This window comes from Mesoplodon mirus (genome assembly GCF_964341445.2).
Source record: "Mesoplodon mirus genome assembly, chromosome: 16".
Lineage (NCBI taxonomy): Eukaryota > Metazoa > Chordata > Mammalia > Artiodactyla > Ziphiidae > Mesoplodon > Mesoplodon mirus.
The window spans coordinates 63,455,133-63,483,106 of record NC_138992.1 but is presented as its reverse complement, the minus strand read 5'-3'; the positions used below and the strand labels follow the sequence as shown (position 1 = coordinate 63,483,106).

The 27,974-nt window shown below is 41.0% G+C and overlaps 1 protein-coding gene across 1 annotated transcript; it reads right to left on the bottom strand.

The window, feature by feature from the left end:
• Positions 1 to 61: 61 nt before the first annotated feature.
• Positions 62 to 24,999, bottom strand: LACTB2 (lactamase beta 2). Its single transcript, XM_082600983.1, has 7 exons — positions 24,793 to 24,999; positions 18,490 to 18,653; positions 13,505 to 13,631; positions 7,699 to 7,877; positions 5,628 to 5,776; positions 1,830 to 1,911; positions 62 to 1,164 (listed from the first exon to the last, which is right to left on the bottom strand). Exons 1-7 carry the CDS (start codon positions 24,912 to 24,914, stop codon positions 1,121 to 1,123), a joined length of 867 nt encoding a protein of 288 aa, XP_082457109.1. The 5' UTR covers positions 24,915 to 24,999; the 3' UTR covers positions 62 to 1,120.
• Positions 25,000 to 27,974: the final 2,975 nt, after the last annotated feature.

Below are 27,974 nucleotides of genomic sequence, written 5' to 3'. Positions count from 1 at the left end.
GCTTTCACCAATCCCAGTTTTTAAAAAAAACTTATTTATTTATTTATTTATTTATGGCTGTGTTGGGTCTTTGTTGCTGTGCGTGGGGTTTCTCTAGTTGTGGTGAGCAGGGGCTGCTCTTCGTTGTGGTGTGTGACTTTCTCATTGCAGTGGCTTCTCTTGTTGCAGAGCATGGGCTTTAGGCACGCGGGCTTCAGTAGTTGTGGCACGTGGGCTCAGCAGTTGTGGCTCATGGGCTCTAAGAGTGCAGGCTCAGTAGTCATGGCGCACAGGCTTAGCTGCTCCGTGGCACGTAGGATCTTCCTGGACCAGAGCTCGAACTCATGTGCCCTGCACTGGCAGGTGGATTCTTAACCACTGAGCCACCAGGGAAGTCCCCTAACCACTATTTGAAAACACTTCTTATAAAAAATTGTCTTATAATATTCTAATTTTAAAAACTTTGGTATATAATTCATATATGTGTTGATGACTATATATGAAAACCTAAATTTGGAAAGTAAGTTGGTTGTACTAATGGATTATAGAAATAATTATTTATATACAATGACTTTAATTGGGAATTTAATATTTTTCTATTACCAGAAGTTGATTTACATGAATCATTTGTGGGATGCCACTATGAGAAAATATACATGATACAGAGGTATAGAACTGATATATAAACATGATATAATTGATAGAAACATGAAAACAAGCCTGTAATCTACAGATATAGACAAAGGTTGCAGAAAAGGAAGGATTACACTGAAATCTGTGCTGTTAATTGAAGCAGCTAGAAAAAACAGTATTACTGACCACTGGTAATAGATAAATAACCTCTAAGAATAATATCCAGTTTAAATGACATAAATTATTTTAAAAGAAACTTATTTTATGTATTGAAAATGGATAAACTGTTGGATTTTGAATTTTTGGTAAAATGTTATAAGACCTAGGTGAGACAAATAGCTAATATTATAGGTGTAAAATGTAATTTACATATTTTAGAATAAGTATGATGTTATTTTAAAGTATATTTTCAATGTTCCACATGCTATATTCTCTGTAAATAATTAATAGTTAACAAAACATACCATTCTCTAAAAACAAAACAACAAAATCTTTCTTTAAGCTGAAACTAAAGATGAGCTTTCCATTTCTTCTCAGGATCCATGTTGCTAACTGTGGAAAGAAAATTACAGAGTAAAAATTTAACAAAAGATGAGCAAATCACTAGATTTTAAGTTATCTTATAACTAGAAAAAGCATTAATTCCTAAAATAATTTTGTTGCTCAATATAAAGTTGGGGTTTTTCTTGGGGGGGTACATATAAAGATGTTGCTGAAGCTTCTACACAAAGTCCAACTTTGCACCTCTTGCTTTTTAAGGCTCAAACTTCTAAGATTATTAACTTGACAAATTAACTTAACACTAGGGAACAATTATAGAGTTACTGCTTTAATATCTTCGAGTTTGCCACCTTTACTGCTGCTAGACCTTTGGATGTTCCAAAATCTTCTAATCGATACATGTAAAATTCTTCATGGTCGTGTGGTCTGCGAGAGGAGAAGCTCTCTTCCTGCTACATGCCCGTGACTGTCATTCTGGTGGGTGAGGACTGGAACCCCCATGCGAGATTCTCATTCCTGTGGAACCTTTTGTTCTAACTTGTGATCCCCTGGCCTTTTGCTACTGACCCTTCCTAGTGACTGTCTCTCCAACTTACAGTGACCTTCAAGGGAGAACTCTGGTGAGTGGTGTTTTTCCTCAAAGGAAACTAGTTCATTTGTTAACAAATATTTTAAGTGCTGGTAATAAAAGAACTCAAATTTGGAAGAATACTTACATATCTTTCCTTCCTTTTCTAATTTTTTCAAATGAACTACGATGTTATGTTCGGCCATTTTATGTAAATGCTCAGGAGTATCCTAAAAGAAAAATGAGAGTGAAAGTAAAGCATTTCTTTTTTAAAAAAGAACAGAGTTAATCTTTTTGAAACTTTTAAAGAAAAAAGGCAAAATAATACAGTCTTAATTCAAATACAGTTTTATAGAGTAATAACACTGTTTCATCTTATATATGTCTTGCTTTGAGTCACTATATTATTAGAAATATACTTATAGGCAAAACGGATGGTAAGCTCCATAAAGACAGTACAGTAGTAGCATCTGTTCACTACTGAATACCCAGTGCTTAGCAAAATGGCACATAGTGGGAACTCAGTATTTTATAAATGAATGAATAAATAAACATAAAAATCATTCTAGGTAGTTTTGATGATTCTACAGACAGTTGGCCCTATGGTCTATTTATTAGGTTACATGATAATGTCTTTGCACATTTTTATTAAAAGTATGTATGTTTCCACCTTAAAACTTACAATTTTACCTTTATTTTTGTCAAGCTAGTAATGTAATACTGACAACTATTATCTGAATGGTAAACAAAATAAATATTCCTTTTATTCTTTTTTCTAAGTATATATTTTTAATTTTATTGGAGTTTACTTGATATACAATATTAATGTTAAGTACAATATGGTGCTTCACAGTTCTTAAAGGTTATATTCCATGTAGTTATTATAAAATATTGGCTTTATTCCCTATGTTGTACAATATATTTATCTTCGTAGCTTATCTTATACATAACAGTTTATACTCCCCTACCCTTTTATTGCTCCTCCCCCTTCCCTCTCCCCACCAGTAACCACTAATTTGTTCTCTATAGCTGTGAGTCTGTTTCTTTTTTTGTTATATTCACTAGTTTGTTGTATTTTTTAGATTCCACATTACAAGTGGTAACATACAGTATTTGTCTCCTTATATTCTTTAGATAAGAATTTTCCTGAAGTCAAGCTTCTTTTTTCTCTCACTGTTGCGGCCTCTCCCGTTGCGGAGCACAGGCTCCAGACGCGCAGGCTCAGCGGCCATGGCTCACGGGCCCAGCCACTCCGCGGCATGTGGGATCTTCCCGGACCGGGGCACGAACCCGCGTCCCCTGCATCGGTGGCACACAAACCACTGTGCCACCAGGGAAGCCCCAAGCTTCTTGACTAAGTTTACTATCTCCATTTCTCAGCTCCCTGAAAATGTTTTGCAAAGATCATTGAATTATATTTTAATCAAAATTCAAGGAATTCTTTTCAGTCCTCATTTTACCTGAAATCAACTAGCTAGTCTCTCTGTTTGGAAGAACTCTTCTCTTTTCCCTTGGTTATTCTACCTCTTATGATTTCATCTTTATCCTGGATATTCTTCCCTGATTTCTCTTCAATACTGATGTTTATGATGAATTGTATCATTGATTCTCTTCTCTTTTTACTTGATCAACTTGTCACCGCAACATCATGTGTTAATGACTCCCAAGCAGAAACCTCCCACCCCAAACTCCCTGAAGCTCCAGTACCATGTATTATATCCACCAGTGTGATTTTCTAGGTCTAATTATGTGACTCCCTGCCTAAGATCCTTGGGTGGTCATTCCCAGCTTATTGGCTGAAGCCCAAATTATTTTAGCATGGCAACCAAGGGCTTCCCCTGACCTGCCATGCCTGCCTTTCTTGCCTCATTTCCTGGGACCCCCTCCCTGCCCATCTACAATATACATTCTGGGCTCCAGTCAGATGCGTTTTCTTTGTGGGTTTTCAAACACACACGATGCTTTTGTGACTCCCAGTGTTTGAACACATCTTTCCTTCTGTCCAGAATGACTTCTCTTCTCCTGTACTCTGGCCTTACTCCTTCTTCAAGATCCGATTCAATAATTAAGTTTCTGAAGCTTTTCTGGACAAGCCTCATCACCCTGCATCTTCACCAGGCAGAAACGACTCCTCTTTCCTTTATGCCCTGACGTACTGTGTATGGGCCTTGCAGGAAGCTTGGTGTGATAGAAAAACACAAGATTTGAGTATCTGACTTCTGACATCTGAGTGTGTGACATCTGCTAGTTTTGTGCCCTTGGAGAACTTACTTAACTCACACTTTTTAAGTCTATTTTAAGTCTATCTGTTAAGTTGGAATAACAATACCTTTATGCAGTGAAAATTCAAGGTACTTGAAATTAAGTACTTCAAATTACAATTGTAAATGTGAAGCATTTAGAACACTGTCTAACACATAGTAATGTGCTCAAAAATGGGAGCTATTATGATACAGCCAGAATTACAAGAATCTGTTTAACATGTCTGTCTTTGCTAAACCACGAATCCTTTGAGGGCAGGGATCTGTCGTCATCTCTGTATCTCTGCACCTAGTCCAGTGTGTGGCACATGAAGGCATTCAGTAAACATGTGTGGAATGAATAAATGTCTCTGCAACACCTAATGCTGTTCTATATGTGACAGGTGCTTCACACATATGTGCAGTGAACACATCTCTGAACACGTCTCTGAAAGCAGAACCAGCATTTCTGAGGCCTGCATAGTCACTGGATGACCCATCTGTGAGGGTTATCAGAGAGTTCTGCTGTCTGCACTTGGGTTAGAAAAAACCACCCATGTTTCAATGTATAGTCTGGAGCAGCTAAACTTTAGTATTATGAGGAAATGAACTCTTTTGCAGAATTTAAACATTTACATTATTACCCTTTTGCTCCTGGCACTTAGTACTGTCAGCCCTTTTAATCATTCATTCCTCCCTTTTTTTTTTTTTTTTTTTTTTTTTTTTTGCGGTATGCGGGCCTCTCACTGTTGCGGCCTCTCCCATTGCGGAGCACAGGCTCCGGACGCGCAGGCCCAGCGGCCATGGCTCACGGGCCCAGCCCGTGGCATGTGGGATCTTCCCGGACCGGGGCACGAACCCGTGTCCCCTGCATCGGCAGGCGGACTCTCAACCACTGCGCCACCAGGGAAGCCCATTCCTCCCTTTTAAAACAAAGCACATTGAGATACCTGGTTTTTGATAAATTAGGCCCATGGGACATTATGGTCCTTTGCTAATTGAAACCAGGTTCCTTTTCAAGCTCATCTTTAGTTATACTCTCAGGTATCTTATGGCCATACAGGTTATGGTAGTGGGAGTTTTAAAACCCAGATAATCTTATTCCATTCTTAACCCCGAAGCAGGTTATCTAATAAACACTTGCTGAAAAACTGAATTATACTGACGGATTGCCACACAGCGCTGTCATACAGTGACGTGCTCAGAGGCCACTGAGTGAGGGGCCCTTTCTCTCTGTACTAAGTGACTCTACTCGTGCTCTTCTTCATGGCCTTTCTCCTTTTAATCTATTGTTAGCATTGCTGCTACTTCTCACTGCTATTATCCCAGCAGCTGCCTCTAGCAGGTCGCCCCTTACTTGCTGCCGGTCAGGACACCGGATCATCAAGATGGCTAGAATAATACACAAATCATAACAAAGATTAACTGCCAGGCTGTTGGCAATGGTCTCCCCTACAGAGTGGAGTATAAAAGGCTTAATAATGGCTCAGGATGGTTATTTCTGTTCTGTGGGCCAGTGTTTGTCTAACTTCTGTGTTCTAGAAAGTTGAGATTGATGGTCTCAAATCCATACGAGTGACATTACTTAAAAAATTAACAGACTCATTCTGCTCTGGGATGTGATGAGTTTACCACATCTATAGTCAACTGAATAGATTATTCTATTAAAATTGTGGCTTTGAACAAATAAGATAAATGAAAATTACCTTGTAAATAACTTTTACAAGATCCCTTGCTGTGAATGACTTTTCAAAGTTCTCATGAAATAATGTAAGAATTTGCTGTTCTCGGATATTCCTGTGAGAGATGTATTGTAGAATTTTAGCTTCGGCATTATGGATTACTGGGCCATGTCCTGCATCAGAATAATTACAAAAATGATTTCAACCAGATAAAAAATTTTAAGTACAACTGAAGTTAATTTACTCTATTTAAAAATATTTCATATAGTATATTGAAAAGGCATACTAAATACATGACAAATAAGAATTATCTGGAAAACTATACAGGTAATAAGAGATTTAAAAGTTACATATAATGCCAAAAAACGTTCGAGAATTATATCAAAATCTATATATTATTGTGTTCATTAAAAGTTAGAAAATAAAAATTTAACAATAAAAATACAGCAATAAAAACAGTAACCACAACAGTATCAATAGGTAATATTTACAGAGTGTTCATTATTTGCCAGACATTGCTCTAAATGCTTAATATACATTATTCTTACAAGAATCCCATGAAGTAGGGACTGATACTTTAATTATCCTCTTTGTACAGCAGAAACTGAGGCATAGGGAGGGTAAATAATCTGCCTACAGTTACACAGCTAAGAAGGGGTGGAGCTGGGATTCTGATTCAGGAGCTTTTAACCACTCTGTGCTCTTAACCACTATGCTATCAAAGATTGAAAAGGGGAATGTAAAAGGTAGCTTCATGTAAGTGACCAAGAGCTATTAAAAATTCACAAGAACCACAGGAGAACTTTAAGAATCTTATGTATAGGCCAGCAATTCAGAAAAGTTGATAACCTGGAAAAGTTATATTGGAATTTACTCACTCTTTAAGGCAGTGACAATGAATATATTACACAAATCTGCAAGAGGGTTGAGAACAAAATACCAGAAGCAGACAAACCTGTTAGGTAAAGAGCATGGGCTTTAGGATACCGACTATCATTTACTAGCTGTGTGGCTGGGATAGTCTATGAACCTCCGAGTTTATTTCTTCAGCTACCTGCTTCTCTGGGTTTTTGTGAGGACAGCTCTGTGAAGGTCCCTGCACAGTACCTGGCGGGTAGGGTAGCAGGCTTTAATATATGGTAGCTATGGCTATAGACCGTCATTGACATATGAGCTCCTGCTGTGCCAATAAGCCAGTTCACTGGATTTACTGAAGCCAACACTCCAAGAACCTGCACCGGGCAGGCTCTCATTAGCTTTGCTCCAATGTGGGTGCATCAAATGTCTACTGTCTTCTCTTTCAAAATAGCTGTCATCCTCCACTCCTTTTATGTCACAATATTAATCCAAATGCCCAGCCTCACTGTATGTTTTCTATCCCCTCAGCAGTGGGAACTCATGAGAGAATATGAAGGTACTGAAGACACTGTATTTACAGATCTTTCCATGGCTCTTCGGTTAGGAACAAGTTGGAAGGACTTAAAAAATTAAGTAATCGAGTCTCTTTTTCCTTCTGGGGGCCTCTTGTTAGGTACTGTATCTTTCTTAGCTTTCAGGATGGAGGAGAGATTTGTATTGTAAAGCAGGGCAGTGATAGCTAATATACTAACAACAGGTTTCTTTTTCTGGAGAACGGAAATAAATACACAATTTTACAGTTGATATAGAAGCTATTGATATTTCCATACAGTGAGTTAAAAAACTAAAGCTCAGACATCAAATGTTACCCAAGGTTGGTTACATGGCTAAAATGTAGTCCACAACAGAAATCAAGTTAACAAAACTAAAGATAGCTTACAGAATGAAAAAAATTTTCTTGTTCCAGTAAGTTTATTTCATTTGTTTAGTAGTTCTATTAATAGCTGTGCAGATGTTAAAAAATAACCCTCATATCTTTTAAAAAAGTTATTAATACAACTCTCGGTCTTCTTTTTAATTGTATTTCTAGACAAGACTTAGGGGTGTAATTTAGAAAGAAGCAATTTATATGTATCTCTTCAAGGCTGAAACCACAAAGAACACACACAGACAAACCAAAATGAATCTTCCTCATCATTTGACACAAATGGTTTGCTAGATTAATAATATTACCCACCTGGATATATAACTTTAGCTTTGATTTTTAATAACTCTTTCAGGGAGCTCATATAATCATAGAGGTCTTCAAATACGGTTGTTCCTTCCCCTAGGATGCAATCTCCAGAGAAGAGAGCATTTTCCTCTTCTAAAAGTAGGGCCATATGATCATCAGTGTGGCCAGGTGTGTATATAACTCTGGTTGAAAGAAGAAAGAAGAAATAGTAACAATTATGAACTCTTAGGCTTAGAAGAAATTTTGAGAAGTAAATTGTTTTCTGTCTTTATCTCTGGACAAGACACGAATAAATGATGTCAGTAAGTTTTTAAAATAGCTTTTTCTCTTGTGGCCCACTGCAAATTATCATCAGAAAATTCTCTCCTTTAGCTAAATCAAATTTCTCACTCTGAAGTGCAAATTTAATACTTTTGCCACGTCTTCTTTCTTATTTTCTAAGTAGTAAGTACTGATTACAACAAATTTGGAAAACAGAAAAGGAAAGTACTTGAAGGAGATAAAAATCACCAATCATTCCACTACTCAGATAGTGTGCTCTTATTATTTAAGAACACATTTTCTTCAAATCGATATATGTATGTATATATGTGTATATACATACACACACACTTTATGGTAAGACTATGAGAAGAAAGTGCTTTCATATGTTGCTGGTGGGAGTGAAAAAATGGTATAGCCCATATGGAAGGGAATCTGGCATTTTCTAGCAAAATTACATATGCATTAATCCTTTGACCTATCAATCCCACTGCTAAAATTTACCCTGGAAAATACACCTTTACAAATACAAAAAAATGCATACAACTTATTCATTACATTATTTGTAATGACAAAATATTAGGAACAACACAGATGTCCACCCATAGGGCACTATGGATAAAGTATGGTACATCCACACAATGGAATACTATGCAGCCATCAAAGAGAATGAAAAGATCTCTATGAATTGAGATGAAGTAATTTGCAGGATATACTGCACCAGACATTGCACCTTCAGATTTCCATTTATTTCAGTCTTTATAAAATTCTCTTAATGGAAAAAAATTTCAATTCCCTGGAAGACTCTAAACAGCATCTGGTACAGTTCTTTGCTCAAAAAAATAAAAAGTTTTGGGAAGATGGAATTATGAAGTTGCCCGAAAAGTGGCAGAAGGTAGTAGAACAAAATGGTGAATACGTTGTTCAATAAAGTTCTTGGTGAGGGGAGAAGGAACTGGAGGAAAGTAGTCAAAAGGTACAAATTTCCAATTATAATGTAAGTACCAGGCATATAATGTACAACATGATGACTATAATGAACACTGCTGTATGATATGTAAAAAAGTTAAGAGATTAAATCCTAAGAGTTCTCATCACAAGGAGAAAATTTTTCTTTTCTTCTTCTTTCTTTTTATTGTATCTATATGAGATGACAGATATTAGCTGAATCATATTACATGTAAATCAAACCATCATGGAAAAAAATATGTAGGTGTGGGTGTGTATCCTATCTTATAGCCAATCCTATGAACAATCATACACAGAATGCATTTATGGGCGGAACCCAATCTTTTTCAGGGTCTGCAAATTGCCTTATCCGTCAATGTGCCTGCAACACCGCCTCCTTTATTATTCCCCTCCCACTCTCCACGCCAGAGCTCAGTTATGGCTTTCTTTGATATTTTCCAGGCTGAAGGCAATTAAGATTTCTTAAATCAGGGGATCAGAAATTCCAGTTCTTCAGTCACCTGCGTGGCTAATGCTTTAACTTGCATAAAAACACTGTGTTAAAATTCTCTTCACATAGGCAGGAGGGGAAAAGGAACTGACATCAGAGATGCTTTAGGAAAGATCCGAGGAACTGCAGGGGTGACCTTCCCATGCATCAGGTAGAGCACGGATCTAGCTCCGCCACTTCTGTGACAGACAGACTTTGTAACGATGGCTGTCTGAGAAGATTCAGAACAGTCAACAAAAGCTGTTGGACTGATTGTTCTCTGAGAAATTAAACTTAGTTCACTGGAAAATTCCTGAAAGTTACATCCAGAATCAAATCCTTACTGAAAAACCTTGCTAACTTTCTACTAGTTACTAAAGGGTTCTTGGTGGATATTATCTGTTGTTTTTTTTTTTTTTTTTCAAAATTGGCAAGCAGAAAAGATCAACTGGTCATCAACTACTTGGAGACTTAGTAAATTTTAACTTTCTTCTTATGGAACTTTCGCTTAACAATGAGTCTTCTTGTTAATACTTAAAATAATTGGGTTTTACTGACTTGATAAAAATGGAAATTGGAAGCCACGGTCATCAGTAAATTAAATGTTTTATTCAGATTTTAGCGTAATTAGAATTCATATTTTGGGGCTTCCCTGGTGGCGCAGTGGTTGAGAGTCCGCCTGCCGATGTAGGGGACGCGGGTTCGTGCCCCGGTCCAGGAAGATCCCACATGCCGTGGAGCAGCTGGGCCCATGAGCCATGGCCGCTGGGCCTGCGCATCTGGAGCATGTGCTCCACAACAGGAGAGACCACAACAGTGAGAGGCCCGCATACCACAAAAAAAAAAAAAAAAGAATTCATATTTTGGGAAAATATTATTTACAAAGTCTTCTTAAAAAAGTGAGTTTACTTTTTTTATCCTCTGTGTTAGTTTTCCTCTCAAATCTTAAAATAGATAGGTTCTCATACTTTATCTTCATCAGAATGCAGTAAAACAAAACTTAAATAGAATTCAGATAATATGGAGCTCCTTGGCATCAATTCACTCCATGAATGTGAGACAGTATTCCACTGAGAGGGGGTGGTGACACGAAGCAAGATGTGGGAGGCTTTGGGGCACTGATACTGTTTCCTACCTTTTTTTAGGTTAAGAAAAATCTTTTTTTTCTTTAATTGAGGTAACATTGATTTATAACATTACATATGTTTCATGTGTACAACATTATATTTCTACTTCAATATACCTTACAATATGCTCACCACCAACAATTTATTTTCCATCGTCACGGTACAGTTGATCCCCTTTACTCATTTCACCCCCCCACTTCCCCTCTGGTAACCACTACTCTGTTCTCTGTATCTACACCATATTGTTGTTTCTTGATCTGCGTGCTGCTCATAGGGTTTGTTCAGTTTGTAGCAACTCACCATTGCACACGGATGATAGGTACGCTTTTCTGTTTGAATACTCTAATAAAAAGCTTAAAGTATGTGGTCTGTTCATGGCAGATGGGTGGCAGTAACTTCCAAGGACTGAATATTCTCTCTTTTTTTTTTTTTTGCGATACGCAGTCCTCTCACTGTTTTGGCCTCTCCCGTGGCGGAGCACAGGCTCCGGATGCGCAGGCTCAGCGGCCATGGCTCACGGGCCCAGCCGCTCTGCGGCATGTGGGATCTTCCCGGACTGGGGCATGAACCCAAGTCCCCTGCATCGGCAGGTGGACTCTCAACCACTGTGCCACCAGGGAAGCCCAGGACTGAATATTCTCAATCTGCAATTAGGTATAGATCTAATATCCATAATTCTGTGATAACCGGTAAACCAGTACTGTGATACCCATGCCCGTGAGATAGAAGACTCAAGGAACCACCTACTGTCTCGACCCCTTTCATTTTCACTAGGGCTGGTGTGTGATGGGAGAAATTCTGTATTGTCCGAGAATACCAAATACTTTTTGAAGTAGCAGCTATATGATGTTTGTTTTCCTTTGGTACCATAAGCAAATTATACGAGATACTATCATATTTTCAACAAGAGCATTTAAAGAACATTCCCAGAAATTAGTTGGTTTATAAATTAAATTCTGTTAAAATCACTGCATACTGAGAAAAAGGGAATGCTGGTTTGAAAGGTGGCAGGGATACCCATGACTTCATTTTCTCTTTCTCATTCTTCTGTTCATTTACTCGCCTCTTTGGAGCTAGTAAATTTACTATGTGTAGGATAAATACCCATTACCTCCTAAGTGCCAGGGACTGAGGATCTTAAGATGAATCTGGGACCTGCCTGTGTCAGAGTGGCTAGCTTGTCATCAAACCTATTCCCTCTTTTTCCTGGGCACGAAGCTAAGCTCTATTTCCCTGTCTCTGCACAGTCAGGAGTGGCGGGTGACTGAATTTATAGCCAATGCAAGAGATGGCCGGGTCTGTGAAAACCTTCCAGGTAAGATCCCTTTCATGCTCTTTCTCCACCCGCTGGGTTGATGGAGGTGAGCACGGCGACCTCGGAAGCCAAGGAGTGATGTTAATGGAATCACAAGATGCACGGAGCCTGAAACCTCACTTACAGGAGGGTCACTCACTAGTCAGCACCCCGTTTTGGTCTTTATGTGACTGAGAAGTAAACTTTTTTCACGTTTGAGCCATTATGCATTTCTGGGTTGGTTGACCGTAGCGACTAGAATTAACTAATATTGTGAAGCTAAGGAGTTGATGACCTTTGCAGGTACTTACATACAAAAAAACTTACAATACAGTTTAATACAAAGTAATAAAGGTTATAGGAAAGTTAGTGGAGGGAATAGTGAGTTATGCCTGGAAAGGGTTCTTGAAGTAAGTAACATGTGGATTAGGTCTGAAGCATGAACAGATAAGAGTCTGTCAGGGAGACGAGTTGCAGGGAAGGGGCAATGCCTAGTACAGGGGAAGGCACGAGCAAAGGCACGGCCGCACAGAGTGTCCTTGCTAACTGTGCCTGTGAGGGGAGTGATGAGAGCGAAGACCAGAGAAGTCTGGGGCCAGACTGTGACACGGTGAGGAGAACAAACATTACCTTGTGTGCAGGGAGGGTTGTTCCAGGTTTCAACTGACACGGGGAACGAAGGTCAGATTGGAAAGCGGGGAGCCTGCAGACAGGAAGACTGAGCAAGAAGTAGTGGTTGTGGACGTGGAGAAAGAGAGGCGACATTGCCAAATATTTCTGAGGTGAAGAACTAACCTGATTAGACGGGGAGGGCCGCGGGGAGGGACGCAGGGGAGTACGTGGGTGAAGAGGAGTCAGCTTCTATCTTAGAAGGAAAAAAACATCTTAAGTACTGAGAGAGTAGATGTTCTGAAGTCAAAAAACAAGTACAGATTGTGGGGGAGAGAGAACCAGAATTAGTTCAGCTTCAAAGCTGACGAGTTTGAAACATCCTTTTGAATCCCTCAGATAGGTCACGGGGGCTTATGGGTCTGGCCGGCAACGTGCTGACTTTAGGGATGGGTCACCTCCTGGAAGTGAGAGCACGAGAGAACCCTGAACTTGACTGAAGGGCAGAAACCCCTAAATCACCCGAGCAGGAAATGCTCATCTATTTTTTTTAATTTGAATTTTATTTATTAAAAGAAGGTAATCAACTAATTCAAACAATTTTAAAAAGGCAGATAGGGCTTCCCTGGTGGCGCAGTGGTTGAGAGTCCGCCTGCTGATGCAGGGGACGCAGGTTCATGCCCCGGTCCGGGAAGATCCCATGTGCCGTGGAGCGGCTGGGCCCGTGAGCCATGGCCGCTGAGCCTGCGCGTCCGGAGCCTGTGCTCCGCAACGGGAGAGGCCACAACAGTGAGAGGCCTGCTTAACGCAAAAAAATAAATAAAATAAAATAATAAAATAAAATAAATAAAATAATAAAAAGGCAGATAGAGTGAAAACTCCTTCTCTTTTCCCCTGTTTCTCAAGCAACCCAATTTCTCTTCCCAGAGAAACCAATGTTAGCAGACCTCTGGATCTGCTGAGGTATTTCCCTGAGGTATTTTCACTCAGACAAGCAAGTATGTCTTGTCTTTTTACAACACGTATACACAGACCCCTCCCCCCAGCCCTGCCTTCCCTGTCTCAAGCACGTTCACGTACCTTAGCGTGGCGCCTTCAGTCTTAATCACATCTCCATCTTTCACATAAACATACTGTTGCTCTCCATCTCCTACAGTTTCTTTTCTCTCGGGATTCCGTGGGAGTTTTTTAATGCAGTATGTACTGTCTAGTCACAAAACATGTAAAATATATTAAGTCACACTTTAAATGATAATTTAGCCTTTTATGAGATCAACTTCCAGAGAGCGAACACTTGAGATTGGCTGCAAAAAGTCTTAACGGTAAGAGGCAACAGAAAATGGGATGAATTGTGGCAGCGTATCTCTGGGACGGTAACTATTTCCTCCACCTTAACAAAAGAGTTTTTTATTCTCTCATGTCCTTCCAGGTCTACATAAAAGCCTTTGTTTTTTTCTAGTCACTCCTCTTTTATATAAAAATTTGGAAGTAGCACTTCACAGTCTCAGCTAGGTTTGAGATCAAGATGGGTGTTGAATACTGTATAGCACTGGGAACTTTACTCAATACTCTATAATAACCTATATAGGAAAAGAATCTGAAAAAGAATAGATACACGTGCATCTATAAGTGAATTACTTTGCTGTACACCTGAAACTAATACAACATTGTAAATCAACTAGACTCCAATAAAATATAAAGATTAAAAAAAAAAAAGATGGGTGTTGAAGAGGCAGTGATACCAAAACTGGGAACTTTTCCCTATCTAGGTGCCTAACATAGAATAAAAGAGGTTATGGCATCATGGCAGTACTTAATAATAAAAGGCTAATAGTATAAAGTTCTTTCTGTGAAAGCTGAAAGGAAGCCCCAAACCCGGGGCTAAGATATGAAACCATTAAAATAAATGTAACCCATAGTACTCTCACTGACACAAAGAAAATCAATTACTTAACCAATCAATAGCTGAGTGGCAATCATCTAACCAGTATACTATGTACAGTGAATACAAGGACCATGACACCAAAATGCTTAAGAACTGTCATAGTTGGGGGAAATAAAACACAAACAGGCAACAATTAGAGAACTATACTCAGGCCCACTTAAGGGATACTAAATGGACAATTCAGCTAATAAAAGCAGCAGGTGTTTAGAGAAAGGAGAAACAATTAGAAAGGGATTCATAGATAGGATAGAACTTGAGGTGTGACTTACAGGATGAGTAGGATGGCAAAAGGTTCAGAGAAAGACCTGTAGGTAAGGGAAACAGTGTTAGTAAAGGCCCAGAAAGGAGGATGAGCATGGCATAGGTGCCAAACAGTGCTACCAACCTGCCTAGAGCAAAACCCTGGCTGGAAAGAGTGGGACAGTAAGGTGAGCTCAGATCATGGAGGGCCTTGAAGTGCCTTGCAGAGAACAGGGGGATTTAAACTTTACAGTATGTGGCTACCATACACTCTTTAGTAAGAAACTGAAATAGTGTTAATAGGTGGATTAGTATGGCAGCTGTAGGTGGGGAGACTGGAGAGGGAGAGATCAGAAAGACCGGGACAGGGTGACTGCAATAACCCTGCTGGAAGGTAATGAGCATCAGGGCTACAGTGGTATCAATGGAAATGCGGAGGGAGAAAAAGACATGCAAAGGAAAACTGACAAGATATAGAAATCTGGCTAGTAGGAAGGATCAAGGATAGAAATATCGCAAATATAATAAAAATAAAACAACAGCAACTAGACCTTCCCTCTCCAGCGCCAAATTCCATTGCTTTGCATCTTGAGAGGCTGAAGCAAAAAATAATATGCTATTCTGGGAACTGACGTTACACAGTAAGGCTGTCTTCATTTTAGAGTGAGATAGCAACGTGTTTTTGTTTGGTTTTATTTGTAATCTGCATAATTTTGTTTTTCAGTAAAGAAGTGGAGATACTGCAACCCTAGTTGTGAGGCAGATGATCCTTCCAAAAAACTCACAACTATCTCAAAATTACAAAACAAATGTCACACTATAAAATAACTCCGTGTCAGTTTTTAAAATTATGTGCAAATTTGAAAACACATATCTTATTCACAATAGCAATCTACACAGGCAAGATGGAGAAGGGCATGCTGAAATCAATCATATGATAGTAATTACTATTTTAAATAAAAGCTTATTGAGATGTAATTCACATACTATAAAATTCACCCTTTTGAAATGTACAATTCACTGTTGTTGTTGGTTTTTTTTAGTGTATTCAAAGAACTGTCCAACCATAACCACTATAAAATTTTAGAACATTCCGAAACCCTATACCCAGTGGTACTCACTCCCTATTCTCTCCTTCACCCAGCCCTTGGCAACCACTTATCTGCTTTCTGTCTCTATCATGTAATTATTTTAACAGGAGGAAACCCTCAGTCATTTGTTAAGGTTTATGGATTATAACATCATTGCCAATGCTAATTATTTAAGCTGATACAAACGTGATATTGCTCATGTATAATACTTTCTAACATTCTAATTGAATAGCAAGAAGCAAACATCTGACTCCTAGGACTCGGATGTTAAATACATGGCAAAGGCCCAACTTCAGCTGCGAAGTAATAATTATTAGATAACAAAATATATTTTACAAGATTTACCCAAAACCAAGCCAAAACAAAAAACTTGAGCACCCTGGGGCTATACAGTTCTCATGTCTGGTAAAATTCTGGCTCCCTGTAAGCCACTGGGAGTTCCCAAATCACACACTGATCATATTTTAAATTTTTGCAGGCACATTATTTCAGAGTTACCGTAACTTCCCATAGAAATCTTATAAATGGCATTCATAATTTTGGTGTGGCCTGTAAAAACACAGGAAGTCAGCATTGTAAAGAACTTGAAAAATTCCGCCATACTAATAGTTAAACAAAATTATAAAAAACTTAAACTATTAAAATATGGAATAAAAAGAAATTATAAAGCAAAATGGAACAAGAATGCTAGTGATTAAGGATTTAGAGAATGAAGAAATACATGGAACTTTTGGGGGGAGATCCTGAAAGGTACCCCTGAACAACTTCAGTGCTGAGGAACTCAAGGTCTGCCTATGTAGCTATATGTAGCTGGTCTAGCTTCAATAAAGTTCAGAACGAAACACAACAAGCCACTTCTCAAACGAGTATTAAAGTTTTCATGGCTATAAAGCAGTGTCAAATTTCTTTCTGATTTTCTTTAAATCAACATAATAGGTAATCTATCATATAAATATTCATTATTTGTAGGGAACCCCAAACTATTTTAATTTTTAATTTAAAGAAAGTGGGTCAGATGTCCAGTAACAGGTGAATGGATACACAAATGGTGGTATATTCCTACCATGGATGACTACTTGGCAATAAGAAAGGAACAAGCTACTGATGCATGAAACGGGTGAATCTCAAAAACAAGATGCTAACGTGCAAGAAGCCAAAGAGTGATGCCGTATCCTTCCATTCTAGGAAACTTTAGAACACAGGCAAGACTAATCTATGGTGATATAAAGCAGATGAGTGGTTGCTGGAGCTGGAGGGGGAATCACTGCAGAGCAGCACGAGGGGACCTCTATTTGGGGCAGTGGGAGCGTTCTTTATCTTGACTGGAGTGGTCACACAGGTGTTTGCCAAAGTATACATTTTATGGGTACATTTTATGTATGTAAATTCAAGCTCAATAAAGCTGATTTATGAAGGAGAGAAAGGGGGCCATAAACATTTCAATTTTTCAAGCTGACCTGCATGCCAAAAGAGCTGCCCAAAGCTAATTAAGGATCCTCGGCATAGTTTTTTAATTCACAAAATTTAATGATGGACAAGAGAAAGAAAGGTGAGGACAGGTCAGACTAAGACAGAATGATTTCCTGAGGAGGGCAGTCCCTTCGGATTGGAAGAAAGGGGGTTAGAGGGTAAGAGAGTGAGGGGAGACAGGTCTTTACAGTGGGCCGCCTGGTGATATTGGGGGCTGTGCCTGAGAATATCTTGGTGTCCCAATTATAGTCTCAAGGCCTAAAAAGATAATTACAAACATTAAAAAATATGAGTCGAATGTCTACATGCATCCCTTTTGTGAATGAACGTTCTTGACCTCCTTGTCTTTCCTGTGCCTTGGACACACACAAAGTCCCACCCCAGTGTCTCTGCCCTGGCAATGCCCTCTCTCAGGGCATCTCTGTGCCCTCCTCTCAGACACCGTACAGCTCACCCCCTCTCCCTCCACCCCAGACACCACTGCTACCACCCTCCTCTCTGCTTTACTCTCTCCCCCCTTGCCTTCATGTAGCTTCATTTTTCTTCATAGCACCTGTCACCATCTGACCTAAGATTCATTTACCATTTACCTTCCCAACTAGAACGAAGCTCCATGAAGGCGGTCTTTGTTTTGCTCACTGCTAGGTCCTGTGTGCTAAGAATGGCACCTGGATTTAGCAGTGCCTCCAGTATTCACTAAAGGAAACGAAGGGTGGGTGGATGGATGGATGGATGGATGGATGGACGGACGGATGGATGGATGGATGGATCTACGTGTGTGACAGTGGGATGAGGGAATAAGGGAGATGGTAAGGTGTCAGTACTGAATAGGTTTCAGGGGCAGAGAATTATCAATACAATGATCTTTCCCCAGTATTTCAGTTTACTGTGGTAATTGCCTTATGTTATGGAAGACGTGAGGTCCCATTTAGAATGTGGACAACAACATACCACCTCACAATACTCAGGCCAAATGTCAGCACAGTGCCCGGCACACAGTAAATGCTCAACAGTAGTTAGTTACTATTAAATATGAAATATTAATTGTCATACAAACTAAATTAAAACTGATCTTCATCACTGGGCAAAGGGGAAAAATAAGAGGGAAAAGAGATCTGAAATAGAAAATAGGACCTTTCCTTTCCTCCTCTGTTAAAACTGGGGATAGTGTTCAAGTTACAGTAATTTCTGAAAGTACCAGTTAAATATGTAAGTAGGCTAGTAACTGGTTTACTAGCTTACTTAGCTCTGTTAACCGAAGTAAGTTATTCCGAAGACGCGGTCTTCTTCAATGAGCGTAATGAATGTTCTCTGTTTACCGTTACTGATGTGTTTACAAATGTCTCCTACGCCTCCGGTATGATCACGGTGCCAGTGGGTTACTATGATTTCCTGGATCGCTGTGTTAAAGTCTGTCAGAGCCTGCTTTAAACAGGTGATATATTCTGGAATTGCTGGTTCTCCAGTGTCAATGAGGATCCTCCTGAAAATTAAATGGAAGATAATCATACAGTCAGAACACACAGTCTGTATCAGCATATTTCTCATACAGATGATTTACGTTACATTTAAGAAACTGCACAAATTGCCTTGCTTCCAACGTGCTTGAAAACCAGCTGTATGTTATTTCAGCTTAACTATAATCATCTCACCTTCAGAAAGTTCTCTGAAAAAAACTCATAGATAAATGTGAGTCTGAACAAGTTATAATAGCAATGGTATTCAACACTTACACAGCACTTAAAAGAAATAAGGCACTGCTCCAAGGACCTGACACATTTTAACAATTGTATTTCTCGTAACACCGTTTTGAAGTAGGCATTTCATTATTATATCCAGAAATTAAGGAACTTGCCCAAGGTTACTCTGCAAAGATAGGGCAGAAGCAGCATTTGCACCCAGGTATTCTGGCGCCAGAAGACGTGCTTTTTATCCACGCGGCCTTTGAGGTCTTTTACAACATCCTCAAATGTCTCGGAGATATGAAAGCATCTGATTCGATGGTATCCCTAAGGAAACCTAGTCTTCTGCACTAAACACAAAACGGATCACCAAAGTTTTACACGGGCTGCCTTATGTGAAAGTGCAGGCAGCAGGGAAGTGTCGGGGAGTGTCTGAGCTGCTTCCTTTCTCTACTCAGACCACCTCATTAGTTATCTTTTTCTGCTTGTGGTTCTGAACCCACCTTCCACTTTGTTTGCCCTTTCTCACTATTTTATGGGATGATGGTCTTTCTCTCTGAAGTTTTCTGGAAGAAATCAGGGTGACATTTTCCTCCTCCAGAACCAATTCACTGACTTCTTAAATTCACGCTGTTTCACAGGAATCCCTCCCGAATTCAGGCTGGGGGAGAGATGATTCATCTTGATGCAGTTTCAGTCATTCTATTTGTGTATTAATTCATCAGTAACTGTTTATGAACGATCTGCTATGTGCCATGCCTTTCTTGCAAGACAAAAACCCATCCTGCCCTGGAGAAACAACCTGATTTTGTATGTTAATGACGACATCTGTAACAGCAATTTTAGTACATGAACGATGTTGCTGACAACAGCAATTTTAGTCATCTGACTCTGGTGGATGAATATTTAGGTAGCACAGGACTGAGGGCAGAGGGGGACAAGAAAGGGAATAAAGTTTTGGATAGAGAGATTAGTCATAAACTCGGTAAGGAAATGTGGCTTTAGGGGGACTCGGTTTCACAGTCACTTGTCCATTCAAGACACACTGTGTGTCTCTGGAGGAAGTGGACTACATGGGAAGCACCTAGAATCATTCTTCATGTGGCGTAAGTACAACCTCAGCTGTAAACTGGAAAAAAAGGTTGTTCCCTCCTTAACAAACAGCAAGTCTATCAATGATGTCTGTGAAGAGTTAGTGCAGAGGACCGGACACTGTCATCTCCAGGTGGGCTGTGTCCTTCACAGCCCAGACAATACCCCATCTTAGGATGGCATTTTGCAAATGTGAGTTATGCTAATCCAGGGGACAAGAGAAGAGTGCAGAAGAATCTGTACAGGTCTGTGACCAATTTATTCACCAGAGCACAGGGCCTGGCATGCAGTAACAATCTGCTATGTGAATGGAGAAAAAAATTCTTCAACTAATGGGAGTTAGTGGCATCAACTTCCTCAATTAGGTATTTTCTATCAACACTGAGATAGCTATTAAATGGTCTCTGTCAATTTTCTGTCCCTCTTACAAAATCATTAAGTACTTTATGAGCACCTACTATAAACCCAGTATTGTCTGGATGCTATAAGGGAGGAAAAAGTGAGTAAAGTAATAGCTGACGTGCTTTCCCCGTGCTAGAATTTAAGTACTTTAGATATGAATTTTCACTTAAATTTCTCTGAATCCTTATAACATCCGTCTGAGGTGGGTACGATACAACTCTCATTGCAGAGATAAGGAATTTTACGCTTAGTGAATCAACTCTCTTGTCCACAGCCATGAGCCAGGTACTGGGACCTGATAATCAGAGCCCAGCATCTTAACCCCAACGAGTCCACTAGACTGCCTTTTCCTATTAAGAAGAAATAGTATACTCACCCTCAAGGTATTTACAATTTTAATAGTAAAGATTAAAACTCCATCTTTTAGAGGTTCTAGGCAGAGGAGGAATGTGGAAATACTCTTTGGAAGATCTGGCTATTATTGGTCCATTCAAATGTTTACTGAATCCCTCTGTACTGGGCATCACAGTAAGTCTGAGAGCTTTAGGGAAATTCATTTGGCGTCTATGGGCTGATCAGAAAGAGGAAGGAAGACTGGTTAAAACTGCAGTTATCCAGCAGTAATAGAATCCTAACAGAGCAAATGAAGGGAAAAAGAGAATGCTCATTCATTCAGCAAATATTTACTGTACTATGTACAAGGCTCTGTGCTAGGTGCCAGAGATATAGTAATAAATAAGCCTTCACTGAATTTATAGTCTAGTGGGGAGTGGAGTTGGGGAAATACATTAAGCTTCTTCCTACACACAAAAAATCATTTTATTATTGACATAAGGGCCATGACAAGTATGGAGTGCTAAGGCAGTGTATTACATTAACCTAATACAGTGTGAGGCATCAGGGAAGGCTTTATTGAGGAAATGTTATTTTACCAGAGCTCTAAAGGATGCGTGAGGTTGGCTGGGTGAAGAGAAGGATAAGTGGGAGACAGAGAGGAAAGTAGGCATGAAAGCTCTGAGGCCGGGTGGGTAGAGCCCGTGTGGCCGGATGGGAGAGAACCTTGACTCAGGGTGAGGACAGATCGGAGATAAGAATATCACAAGGCCTTCTAGTTTCCATTTTCCAAAAAATCCAACTCTGTTATCTTGGTGAATCACAAAGTTTTCAGTGCAGCCAGACACATCTCCTCTGTGACTTCTGATGTCAACTGAATTGCGACACCCTTACGAAACCTCTCGACAGGGACTAGATTAAAATCTTTAATTATACGGTTCCAGAACTCTAGACTTACTCTTCATCGGCCTCGTCAAATGGTAAATTATATATCCATTTTGGGGGCTATACGTTTTTTGTTTTTTGGGGATTTTTTTTGGGCACACTGAGGCTAGTGGGATCTTAGTTCCCCAACCGGGGATTGAACCCAGACCCTCGGCAGTGAGAGCATGGAGTCCTAACCACTGGACCACCAGGGAATTCCCTGGGGGCTATGTGATTTATGGTATCTACAATTCGCCAAGCCAAGTGAAAGCAAAACTATTGTTAAGTGTGTATTTTTTCTACCAAGTCCATAGGAGACTCCTAGTATATTGCCTGAGGCACAGTAGGCACTTAGAAATGTTTCTACTATGAATGAAGGCTTTCTTTTTTTTATCAAATAACATTTAAAAGAGTCAGTACGAAATATTATGTCTCCAAAAACTTTAAAAAAATACCAGAGGTGTTTTATTAAAGGGCAACTTAAGATAAGACCAAGTCGTATTACTACTTTACAAACAGACCTCATTTTAAGCATACTGCAAGGAAAAAAAAGTTTCACGTTTCACCTACGTATAATAATGTCCCTTGAAATGTCACTTTGAAGCTCCTCCCATCAAGGATGGCAGTCTGTTTCCTCATCCTCTGAGTGTGGACTTACACTGGGTTTTCCTACTGAAAACAGACTGACGTGAAAGTGACGGCTTGCCATTCGTAAGCCTCAGCCTCCAGGTCTTTCCGTGCTTCCTCTCACTCCACTGGAACCCTGAAACTAGCCAGTGAATAAGCTAGGCTACCCTGCTGCAGGATAAGAGACCAGAACACAAAAAACAAGAACCCCACAATACTCCTTTGGCTACGTGGGGGAGAATGGATTGAACAGGGACAAAAGTAGATGCAGAGAAGCCTGACTATTTCAAAAGCCTAAGCAAGAGTTGTACTGGCTTGGACTGAGTGACAGCGGTGAAAATGCTGAGATCTTCTTAATGGCTTGGATGTGTGTATGCAGGAAGCAAAGCAAAATGTCAAGGAGGGTACGTAAGTATTTGCCTCGATCAAACGTGGGGATGGGTCTCTTCACCAAGATTTGGATGACTGGAAGAAGACCAGTAGGAAACAATGAGTTTCAAGTGGCTGTGAGGCTCCAACTAGAGATTTAAGAAACCAGTTGGCTATCCTAATCTGAAGATGAAGCTTGGATTTGTCTACACTGGAGCTATAAATTTGGGAGTTATTAATGACTAAAACAGGTGAAGCCAAGGAAGTAGACAAGATCCCCTAGGTAAAGAACATAACAATGGGACCAAAGAAAGAGTAGGATTGCCTTGTGAAGGGCTCAAACACTTAAAATACTTGGTAGAGAGCATGATTCTATAAAGGAAATTGTATAAGAGTAGCTAGAGAGGTGAGAGGAAACCAGGAGAATGCGGTGTCAAGCAAATCAAGGAGGGAGTGGTCAACAGCATCAAAAGATACTGAAGTTCAAATAAGATGGAAATGGAAAAATGCCACTGGGTTTAGTGATACAGGAGGCACCTGTGATCTTAGTGGAACAGATGGATACCATTATCAGAACCACTTACTTGGACCCAACTAATATTCATTTCTAGCCACCTAACATCTACTTTATACAGCAGAGCAGCAGCATCTGTACATTAACTTATTCTAGTTCAACTACATGGGTTCATCATCACCCCTCTCTCATCTATGAGTGATTCCACTGGCCGTTCCACTCCCTAAGCTTATGTGGGTAGTAGTCTAAGCAGTGTAAGATGGAAGGCCGTGAATCTGCTCTTCCCTCAATCAGTTTCATGTCTTTTAGCACCAGCACCTTGCCACGCAGTGTGTGATTCTAGTGTTTAAAGACACAGTATGGATTTTTCATACAACATGGCGCCTAAACCTAAGCCGACTTCTTCATCTGGTTTTCAAACAGAACCCGCCATCTGTTTCACCACTGGAAGAAAAGCAGGCTGTGGTGAACCTACTGAGAGAGTACACTGATCTCCAATACAGTGTTTTCCTGAGAGACTTTCTAGGGTAATTTTGACTACATGCAATTTTCATATTAGGTACTGTCTTTTAGAGCTCATTTAAGATGACACACTGAAAAATGAAGAGCATACCTATGGATTTCCTAGGGTGAGGGAGTCTCAGCTAACCCAGACTCTACGTCAGATATCAGGTATTTTTTCTGCTTAATTTTCTGTTCTCCTCGATTCCGGAGGCAGCTTAAAGCTCTGACCCTGCCTTGTTTACCCTGGACTCAACTTGTTGCTTTCTGCTTAATGTGCAGTACTTCCAGACCCTCCATCCTGCTGCTTCTAAAATTGTGATTTACTGGAAAAAGGCAAATACAGTGGATACTTCAAATGAAAGCCCAATACACTATACTTATTAAACCGTTTTTAGTAATCAACTATATTTTACTAATTGTAACACGTCCGGACTGAACAATTAAATTCTGGGCTCAAGCGGAACTATATCTTATTTTCATTTTCTATTATCTAGAGTATACTAAAGACTAAGTACTACACAAAAATCGCTCAATGCACTTATGGTTCAGTAAATCACATGTTCCCATTTCTGCATAATTCCACTAAAACAGAGTGCATCTGAACAAGAGAAAAATCTTAGAAATACAGAGAGGTTATTCCCTGCGCGGAGTAATTTAAATAAGGCCACACAACAGCAACAAAAACAAACTCAGTCAGCTTCTCTTTCCCAAGAGCTAGGGGGCTCTTCAACAGACTCGAGCAATTTGAAGCAAGAAAATCCTGCCCTCTGCTGCTGAGTTAAGAAAAAGGCCTCAGCACAACGAATCGCTTTTGCGAACCGAAGTTAAACTCCGGGCCAAACACCAGCGAAAGTCAGGTGTGGAAAGCAAACGCTTTCCAGGATTAACTCCAGGCGATTTTAGCTTCTAAACAGCTTAAACACGCGCATCCTGGCATTCAATATCATGCAAAGTAAATTAGGTCTCAAAACCACGAAGTGGTTTTTTTCATTAGCCAGCTGTAAGCTAGAGGGTTGACCACCCAGGGTGGTCGTGATCTGGGGGTGGCGGGACACCGTGGTGCCGGCTGCGGGCGCACAGCCTCTCCGCCCGCGGCGAGCAGCCCTCGCAGCCCCAGCTCCGGGCGTCCCGCGGGTCGGTGTGTAGGATGCGGGGTGCGGGGGGGAAACGTTTACCTGGGGCCGGTCCCCACCAGGTAGGTGTTGGTGCCCTGCAAGGTCATGGGGCCCGGGTTACAGCCCAGGACGCGAATCACCCGACTGGACAGCCGTTCGACGCGCTGCAGGGCGGCTGCCATCTCCACCTCTGCCGCTCGCCCGCGCTGAGCGAGAAGAGCCGCCGGAGCGCGGAACAAGCAACCAGGCCGGTGGGGGGGGGGGGCGGGGGGCAGCTGTCACGTGACGCCGCGCGTGCGGAGCGGGGCGTGGCTCGGCTACTGGACCAGGGGCAGTGGTCACGTGAGGCGCAAGGAAGGGCAGGGGAAATCAGCCGCTGTGCCGCGGGCGGGGCCCGCGAGCACGTGACGACGCGCGAGTGGCGCGGGAAGGGAGGGGAGTCGGTTGCTGCGCGAGGGGCGGGGCCAGCAGTCACGTGACGCTGCCCGGGTTTCGCGGGCTGCAGCGCGAGGGAGTTCGCGGGCGTGTGGTGTGAGGCGGCCCGAGGCCAGGCTGGGTTCCCGGCCTTCGGGCGCTGCCGCCTGTCATAAAAAGTGGTGCCTTCGCAGTAGTTTGTGTCCAGGCAGGCGAGTTCATTCAAGTGCACTAGAGACCTTTTAACCGGGGAAGTCTTGTGATGGAGCGAGGGGTTTGGGGTTAGTTACTGAGGACGAAGTCCCCGGAAGGATCGCTCGTCGGGTTCTCAGGCGAGGGTGAGGGGTGTGTGTGTGTGTGTGTCCCGTGTGTGTCGTGTGCCCTGTGTGTGTGTCCTGTGTGTGTCGTGTGTCCGTCCTGTGTCGTGTGTCCTGTGTGTGCCCTGTGTCCTGTGTGTGCCCTGTGTCCTGTGTGTGTCCCGTGTGTGCTGTGTCCTGTGTGTCTTGTGTGTCCTGTGTGTCGTGTGTCCTGTGTGTGCTGTGTCCTGTGTGTCCTGTGTGGTGTGTCCTGTGTGTCCTGTGTGTCCTGTGTGTCTTGTGTCCTGTGTGTCCTGTGTGTCGTGTGTCCTGTGTGTCCTGTGTGTGTGTCCTGTCTGTCCTGTGTATCGTGTGTGTGTGTGTGTGTGTCCTTTTACAATAAACAGCAGTAACGAAGGTTTATTTAGCGCTTACTGCTGTGCTGAGTGCCGCTCTCTCATTTAAGCTTCCCAACGTGAAGAGGAAGGCACTATTTTTATGCCCACTTTACAAACGCAAGACGGAGACTTGGGGACTTGCCCAGGTGAGCGTTCTGGGAGCCCAGCCCTGCGTCTCAAGCCTTGTTGTCCCGCTGCCCTGCGCCAGCACCTGCCCCGTGCCCGCGGGTTCAGGGAGCTCCTCTCCCGCTTCCTGCCGCTCACCCGCCCAGAGAAGCAGGGCGGCCTGCGTGTTGGGGGCTTGGGTCCAGGACGTGAAGGAGGCCTTTTCTCATCCGCTGAGCGTTAACTACCCCAGTGTTAACTAACCCTCCCCATTAAAAAAAAAAAATCGAGTTACAGTGTACTTAAAAGGAAATGCACGGATCCCATGATCACTTGTATCCAGTTACAGCAATTATGTAACCGGCACCCCAGACCCCTTTTTCAAAACGTGAGAACTTGACACATGAGATGCCTGTGGTTCTACAATTTGGACGTGCATTTTTTTTAATATACAAAGATTAATTTTATTTTTATTTACTAGCAATAAACATGGACATGCATTTTTAACATCTTTTTTTGTCAGGAATTCCTGAAGAAAGGACTCTTGCTATTTATACAGTATTTATTTTACAAATCATCAGTTTAATACTCCAGATTTCTTGAAAACACACCTGGATTATGTGTGACAGATTTCTTTGCCTGTGTCTCCAAGGTCTATTCTTCATGTGTTTCAAAAACCTTCATTGAAATAATCACGTAAATTATCCCCTTTGCCATGGGAAGGCAAGCAATAAGTCCTTTAAAAATTGCTTGGGGGCTTCCCTGGTGGCGCAGTGGTTGAGAGTCCGCCTGCCGATGCAGGGGACACAGGTTCGTGCCCCAGTCCGGGAGGATCCCGCATGCCGCGGAGCGGCTGGACCCGTGAGCCATGGCCACTGGGCCTGCGTGTCCGGAGCCTGTGCTCCGCAACGGGAGAGGCCACAACAGTGAGAGGCCTGCGTACCACAAAAAAAAAAAAAAAAAAAAAAAAACAAACAAAAATTGCTTGGAATAACCATCAAAATTCCTGACATCAGGTATTTTCAGTTTACCAATATTTATTTATTTGTCTGTTAACAGTTAATAGCTCTTCAGGCAAGAAGCTATTTTCCCTTTCTAAAAATTCTCTGCTGGAAAGTCAGCAAACCTTTGAAAAGAGGGTGGAACTAATTACATGGGCAGCTCCATTCTCTTGTCCCTTAGCTTTTTTTTTTTTTTTAAATTAAAATTTCCCTTGTGCCTTCCATCAAGATTTCATTGAATTCACTGTCAAGCTCCTCACTGGATAGATGAAGAAATGGGCCCAACAAATAATTTAAAAGTTAAGTGACTTGAGTAGAGTCATAGAAGGAGAGATTAGACACTAGCAGAAGAGGAGCAACAGAGGGTAGGTAATGAACTTGGTTTAGACTAGTTTAAATTGAGGTGATTGTGGGATATCCCCATAAAGAAATCTACAGACATATATGGGTTGAGCTCAGAAGAAAGATACAGGCTACAGAGAGAAAATTGAGTCTTTGTGAATATGTTTAGCAATGAGACTTGAAGTTTAAGTTCCTCCCCAAGAAATAAGACCAATGATTTTTACATTCTGTTCAGTTACATTTACAATAATTTATCCTCTACCTATAACATGTAAAGTACAGTTGTGGATGTGTGGGTGTGTGTTAAAATGAATAAGATAGCTTTCTAGAGGTGTATTACCAGGAAGGAGATGTACATGATCTTATTTTAAAGCATATGTGGGTAAATCCTAGAGAAGTATAGCTGAAGTGATGGGATTGCAAGGAGGAAGGAGAGAATCAAATTGATTGGGAAGATCTCGGAAAACTTAGAGGGGGTGGGTTTTGAGCTGATTCTTAAAGACTGATAGAACTTCAGGAAGATGGAGGGAGAAGTAAATAGTAAATAACCTTGAGCAAAGGCTTGGAAATAGAAAAACTGTAGTGTTTATTTTCAAAATAGAAACCAACAATCATATGTTCTTGGGGCATAGGGTTTGAGGAGGTATATACAGTTTGAAGAAATAGGTAGGCTCTGTTAATGATAA

Coding starts and splice junctions, on each gene's coding strand:
- LACTB2 (XM_082600983.1), bottom strand. CDS start 24,914: ATGGCAGCCGCCCTGCAGCGCGTCGAACGGCTGTCCAGTCGGGTGATT. Junction 1,912..5,627: donor TTGTAAAAGTTATTTACAAG/GTAATTTTCATT, acceptor TTTTTCTTTTAG/GATACTCCTGAGCATTTACA. Junction 1,165..1,829: donor AGAAAAGGAAGGAAAGATAT/GTAAGTATTCTT, acceptor TTCTTTCCACAG/TTAGCAACATGGATCCTGAG.